Source organism: Tarenaya hassleriana, unplaced genomic scaffold (assembly GCF_000463585.1).
Source record: "Tarenaya hassleriana unplaced genomic scaffold, ASM46358v1 Cleome3, whole genome shotgun sequence".
Classification (NCBI taxonomy): domain Eukaryota; kingdom Viridiplantae; phylum Streptophyta; class Magnoliopsida; order Brassicales; family Cleomaceae; genus Tarenaya; species Tarenaya hassleriana.
Window position 1 is genome coordinate 3,784,104 of NW_010966177.1, and position 6,788 is coordinate 3,790,891.

General features: G+C 41.9%; 2 protein-coding genes across 4 annotated transcripts; both read right to left on the reverse strand.

The window, feature by feature from the left end:
• Positions 1-449: 449 nt before the first annotated feature.
• On the reverse strand, positions 450-3,449 carry LOC104819181 (zinc finger CCCH domain-containing protein 45). The gene is made up of 4 exons (XM_010549128.1): positions 3,151-3,449; positions 2,308-2,442; positions 2,090-2,214; positions 450-1,972 (listed from the first exon to the last, which is right to left on the reverse strand). Exons 1-4 carry the CDS (start codon positions 3,205-3,207, stop codon positions 724-726), a joined length of 1,566 nt encoding a protein of 521 aa, XP_010547430.1. The 5' UTR covers positions 3,208-3,449; the 3' UTR covers positions 450-723.
• A 415-nt stretch (positions 3,450-3,864) lies between these two features.
• On the reverse strand, positions 3,865-6,692 carry LOC104819182. 3 transcript variants are annotated; one of them, XM_010549131.2, is made up of 8 exons: positions 6,495-6,692; positions 6,310-6,393; positions 6,058-6,145; positions 5,439-5,527; positions 5,038-5,149; positions 4,805-4,956; positions 4,353-4,422; positions 3,865-4,175 (listed from the first exon to the last, which is right to left on the reverse strand). In XM_010549131.2, the coding sequence occupies exons 1-8, from the start codon at positions 6,528-6,530 to the stop codon at positions 4,150-4,152; spliced, it is 657 nt and encodes a 218-aa protein (XP_010547433.1). In that variant the 5' UTR covers positions 6,531-6,692; the 3' UTR covers positions 3,865-4,149. The 3 variants fall into 3 exon arrangements, with proteins under 3 accessions (XP_010547433.1, XP_010547431.1, XP_010547434.1); XM_010549129.2 differs by lacking the exon at positions 3,865-4,175 and having other exon boundaries at positions 4,229-4,422; XM_010549132.2 differs by lacking the exons at positions 3,865-4,175; positions 4,353-4,422 and having other exon boundaries at positions 4,530-4,956; positions 6,495-6,688.
• Positions 6,693-6,788: the final 96 nt, after the last annotated feature.

Consider the following 6,788-nt stretch of genomic DNA (forward strand, 5'->3'; position numbering starts at 1 on the left):
AAAGAGTGTTGCGTTATATCTGTCTCTGATTGGTTCCTTGGTCCTCCTTTCTGTGGTATTTGATGAAAATGATATTCGTGTTGCTATTAAATTTTGAGTTATAAATGTATAAAGAATTATAAAAGCGAAGACCATAATATACGTGCAAACGGCCCATTGTTAAATAAAGCCCATCAATGGTCAGAGCTTATATAGCATTTATAAATGTTTCAAAGCCCCACCAATTGGTCATTCATGGGGTCCTTGCCATACGACGGCAGTGCCACGCGCATCCTAAGAGATTGAAACACACGCGATACCCTTGTCCAGCCCTTTTTTTTAAGGCCGATTTGGAATTGTCAACGTATGAGAGTGATGTCCTATCCTGTCCTGTCCTGCCTTCTTTATGGGTTTGGCCACACGTCTATTCTATTTTGTTACACTATTCGCCGTTGACTTTTACTCCAAGATGACAGAATCATGATGTTTTCCATCAATTATATAAAGCTTGGACCCTTTTTTCCGTAAGACTCAAAAGGGCTTATCCAATTTTTTCCCAACATATTAGTCCAGTCACCATAACCCCATATAGTAACCAAAACCCGTATAATATTTTTCCAAACGAAGCTCGATCGGTAATTTCAATGAGCCAACCCCACTGTATCTAACTTCGTATCAATTTCAGATTTTCATCTATCATATTATGCTCCAAATTTTGCAAAGATTTGGACCCACCCATTTTTTTCACGTACCAAACTTAGGTCTCTTGGCCCTCGGGGCCTCCGCCTCCATATGGGACGACCCCCAAAGCTTCGGACCGTCGCCATGCATGAACGTGCAACGGTCACCGAGCCTACACCCTCTCTTGCTCCCGAAATACATGCACGGTTTCTGTTTCTTACCCTCTTCTACTACGTTACCATCACCAGCCCTTGTGTTGAATCCTCTGCTTTGTAATCTATACTCATTCGTTGTTTCTGCATTATCCTTCCCATGTTCCCTGATTAGGTTCTTGAAATAGTCTACGCTCTTCACAGGTGGTGGCGCACCCAGTTCCTGTTTAATCGGTACCTCTACCCGGTTCAGGTTAAAACCGGATTGAAAGCCTGGCTTCGGTCCTGGTCCTGGTCGTGGTCCTGGTCCATGCCCTACAGATGCTTGCACCACATTCATACTCATAGTGCTGAAAGGGGAATGAGATTGGGGCTTTACTAACCGGTTCGGTTCTGGGAGTGCTTCAACCGGGTTAGGATTCATCGGCAAGGTAGAGAAACCGGGTTGATGTCTGATTGAAGGTTTAGCTCCGGCAGAAACTGGTACGCCACCAAACACAGGTGGAGGTCTTTGGAGGTTAAGGCTATGTGGGGCGAGCTGACAGACCTGAGCGGGTTTGAGCAGAGGTGTTTCGATAGCTACACTGGTACAGGGCACTACTGACATTGATCCACCATGCGAGTTTCCATTCCCGTACCTCGGAGGTGACACTCTTGGGGGTTCAGGGGAAGTGAAAGGCGTCTGTTTCATAGGTAAAGGTTGTGGGGTTCTATCCACAGCTGAATTGTGGACATGCTTGGGATCATGTCTGGGGGTGATGTCAGTGTCTAGAGGAGGATTCTCGGCTTCAGATGGCTTGTCTATCCTTTCACTGATCAGATTCTGAATGATTTTCGGGTCACTGAGGAATTTGATGAGTAGATCAGGGTCTATCATGCTTTGATGCTCCTTCGACTTCGTCAGTGCGGTCAGACCTGCAGAAACGGCCAGACTCACATCTGCCCCACGTGCAGAAACTGTTGCATGAACTGGTCCTTGAGTGGAACTGGGAGGTCTGGTTTCTAACGGACATTGCCTGCTCATAGTGTTGTCAGATTGTAGGGGAGTTTGAGAAGATTTCTCAGCGGCCTCCCACTCGTCTTCAATGGGAGTGAGACGGATGATTGGAGTTTTTCTGTCATCATAGCATTCGCCTTCGACATCAGGCGTAACAGAGGAACTGCTTGAAACATCGGGAGAACAAGATCAGTGGTAAAAAGATGACACAATGCAGCATGATGAGACCCCAAAACGTAGAATAACCTATTATCGTATGACAAAAATGAGAGATTAATACCGATAAGGGATGGCGGAGCGATGTGGATAGATAGCTTCCAAGACCTTTGCAATCCTCAAGTTTTGAGTTTGTCTCTCTGTGCTCTCTTGACCAGCTCCAACCCGCCATGAAGGGCTGAGGACAAACTGTCCAGTGTAGGAGACAAGTGAAACAAGACAGTCAATTTCCGAGATAAATTTCATGTAAGGGTGAAAAGAATAAGAGCATCACTATTATACCTTTGAAGGATACCTCCATTTGAGACGAGGGATGTCTGAGAGATTTGATTCAAAACCAGGAGGAAGGTCAGGCACAGGAGATTTTCTTGATGAAGCAACTTCAGCAGGGCAATCCTCAGACGAAAACAACTTGACCTAACCCATAATCATCCTAAACATGGTTAGCAGCAGACCAGTTTGCATTACCCATCTAACTTCGAACTCTTCACCCTAACTGTAATAAAAGTATGCATCGGTTCCTGATTCTACATCCACACTTTGTGGAAGATACTCTCGTGTGTAAGTGGAATGACGGTGGTTCCACTGCTTCAGGACTGAAAAACTTCCCCACGTTTATCACATTGCTCAATTGTTACAAAATGACACGAGTTGAAATCACCTCCCATATTCAGAAACAAGTTTCTCCATCTCAAAATTCCTCACTAAGAGTATCCCGATGCATTAGCCAATTGTCACAAATTCTATTACCAGAGTTTTATTCTTCTTCCAGGTTTAAGATTAAGACGTATTAGTCATACCATTTTTCTTAATCTTGTCTTTAATCAACATATACCATCCCCCACTTCAACATTCCATATGAATCAATTTTAAAACCGATTAAAAATCACAGCTTTTATTCCGGATCTACCAATTTAGGTTAGGTTTACCGTTTTCAATAATACCCAGATTCAACGTCCGACCATGAATTTTTTTTAGGGTTAAGCCGATCGTACGTTTTCCAACGAATAAGAATTTGACCACTTTTCGTATAACTTCAAATCAAAAAAAAAACTCGAGGAAGAAAAGAAATAAACAGAGCGTTCGAAATATCGAAGCCGTAACGGAAGATGGCGGTTGCTATACCTGACAAAGCAAAGGATCTGGTGGCCATGAAACCCTGGATTTCTTCAATTTCTTCATATTATAACCAAATATCTCAATGAATCGACCAAAAGGAAAATCGAATTTTTAAATCTACCAATAATCCTATATCAATCGATCAATCCGTTTCGAGAGACTTGACCAAGTTGAGTACCGATGCGATTCACGAGGCGCGTGAACCAGCGAGGAGGAGGAAGAAGACGGATGAGACGACGGCGAGAAGATGTGTGAGATAAAAACCCTAGAAGTTTCCGTCTTTTTTTTTGGGGGAAGAGGCGGATTTTTTTGACGTTACGGTACTGAGGAATTTTATTTATATAAATATAAATAATAATTTCCAAAAAGGGATAAGGAAGCGACGCGAACATTAAGCCTCATGAGCTGGACCTGATGATGGCATATTAATTAGATACGTATTTAATCATTAATAACGTTGTGTTAACGTACGTACTTACTTATTGTAGAGGAAATATATTTATACATATATATATATATATATTATTTTCAAGTTTCCTAACTAAAACATCATTCGAAATCTCAGGTTTCACAGAAAAAACATAATTCGAAAGGTATGTCACGTCATAACTGTCACGACACAATAGTTTATAGGTTAATAACTTCAAAGTATAAGGTTTTATTGATCAATTAGATTAAATTAAAGGTTAATTTGGTAAAAAGATTTTTTTAGTTGATATGAAAGTATACAGAATTTTTTTTTTACGATGGCCCTTATTATTATTATTGGGGTTCCCGTCATCTTGCCAAATGATCAAACTAAGTAACACCGTTTTCAAGCTCTCACATCACCCATCCAAAAAAGAATTCGGAGCTCACGTAAAAACAGGGCTGGTGTCGAGCTCGTATCAGCGTCTTTGCCGCACGCTTTCGCTCGCACTTTTTCCACCCAATTTCGTCACCGACACGATCTGTCTTGAACCATCCAGATCCCAGGACCATCAATGGCGTCCAAGAACGATGGCTCTATATCCGACTCCTAACGTAAATTCCTGCTTCTAAAGACATGAGGTGAACTGATGTTCTTCCTCATCTCTCTTCCTTAAATCTTTCATGGCGCATATATATTTGTCCACATACACATATATATTGATCGGATAACGTAATGTTAATTTTGCATGCATGAGCAGATCAGGTTCAGAAGTTGTCACCGTCAGGATGGCTCGTACCTGACGGAGTTCCTGCTATGCTGAGGCTGCAGCAAGAGAAGCTGGGCGGACGATCACATCGTAGCCAGCCCTGAAAGGCAAAGGAGTTGCGGCGGAAGCTGAGAGATTGGAGCTCGCCATGAGGGAGGAAGTTTTATGGCACAAAAAGAAACCCAGAAATCACACAAGAGAGCCAAGTGAACAGCTTTCAAAAGGCAAGAAAAGGCAAGAAAAGGCAAGAAAACTGAAGATACGCAGCCAAGACCGACCACGACGAGTTTAGGAGTCCCCTCTTTCTTTCTCCTTTTCTTTTCACTAGATGTGTTCTACTTCCTTATCATTATCATATTTCTTTGCAGAATCACAGGGAACAGAAGATATTGTATTGTTAAGCGTATTCCAGTAACGAATTTATCGCTAAGGAATCACTCCACCCCATCGTCTTTAGAGCTCGGATTAGTGTTTATACTGACCGAGTCAGGTGATTCAAGAGTGAAAGGTGGGACCATATCCCTTAAAGATTCCGGCCCTTCTGAAGCAATTCTCTGGCACAATGCATTGCAGTTGCTTATAACCTCAGTTAACCTTCCTTTAAGCTCCCCCAGCTCCACCTGCAAAGCATGAACTGCAAATATATCCCGACTTTAAGTTTGCAAAAACCAGCATCAGATTCACCAATCCGTATACACCGAAAGAATCCGAGTACCTTGAGATAAATGTTGGGAAGTTGCTCTCATTGCAGAAACCGAATGATTAAACCTCTGCAGAAGTTTAGTTGTCAAAGCATCTGCAACTTCTATCTTGTTTTCTACATCTTCCTGCAAACGAGATGGGATTTCAAAAGTAAAAAGAAAGCGGGGAAAAAGAAAAGCTAAAGATTGGCTTGGTGGGGATTCACTCAGACTTGAGCACAGTGCCTCCAGAAGTATAAAGTCTAAAATTAGATTCTCTGGCAGGAGCATCATTTATTTTGTTGCACTTACACTTACAGACCAAAATGTCAAGATTTACATGATCCCTACGGCCTTATCTGGACGACTAATCCATGACAAAGACATCCTATTTCATGGTTATTACAAATGAAAAAGAAAAGGCATGCAGAAAGACCTGTCTCTTGCTTATTTCCTGAGCTTTACTCTCTTGCCATTCTCGATAAATGGAGAAGAGCTCTAGCAACACTTGAGGATCAACCGTATCTGGTAAACAGTTGACAAGAACAGGGTGAAATTAACGCCATACAAGATGAGGGCAAACAGCTTGTTCAACAAAGACGAGCTATTTCAATGCTTAGGTAAACATAATAACCGAAATAAGTCAAATTCAGCCATTCCTTTGCTTGAATATCCAGTAACCTTTAAATGACACATGATAAGATATGAGAAATGAAGGCGACAATGACCAAAAGCTTTTCAAACCCACAACAAACGTGCTGGGAACATCTTGGAATCTAGAAGAAGCGCAATGAACCATATAGAAAATGAAACAGACCCATAAGAGCAGATGATTCCCTTGGAGCACTCTCTCTCTAGAACCCACAACCCATTGTTCGAACAGTAGTTTGCCTATATAGAACGAGGATAACCAAGGGAATCCTCAAGACTACACTAAAATCTTGCACATAATGAAATGCGACCAAGGATTTCATAGCTAAATGAAAATGTGGTACAGGACTCATGCATTGTGCATGAGTATGAAATCAGCAGAAACGAGTAAAGATCAAACTCACTGGATGACGAATTCGACAAGGCTTTTCTCACTAAAATGTCGGTCAGGCTGCTCTCCGAGGGAGGAGGAGACTTCAGTATCGGCGTAGTCTGCAAATATATTTTCATGGCAAAGAAAAACACCAACACAGTTTTCACAGATCGATATTGATTCCCAACACCGGAACGGTGAGAAAGGAAAGGGTAAAACACCATGAAGAACTCTACAGTTCTACTGACTAAAAATAACGCATATGAATTAAGAAGTAACTTACAATTTTGAGGGATTTGAGATTCTCTAGAATGGGATCAACAGCTTCGGATCGGTGAGAGATTGTGGTTATCTCATCTCCTGCTCTCTTTTCATGGAAATTCATCAAATCTCAACAAAATTATTTCAGAAAAAAAAATCGGAAAATCAACCCATGCTGAAGAATCAAATCTCCAAACAATCATTTACCTGAGCGCCTAAGAGAGTTGAATCTGATACCCCCATGTTGTGAGAAAACCCGAACCGAAAGGAATTTTATCTATCTTTCGATTCAACAATTTCAAATTCGATTAATTCTGGGAAATGTGTGTATGAAGGGGATGAACTGCTCCAAGTCGCCCGAGGAGAGAGAACGATATGACGTTTCGCGCATTCGCAAGCGAACATCGTGCCATGTTACATCCTCCAATATCGCGGATCTTAAACAGCAAGGTGTTTTCAAACAGGATATGAAAACGGCAGCTCGCTCGAGGGCCCGGGGGG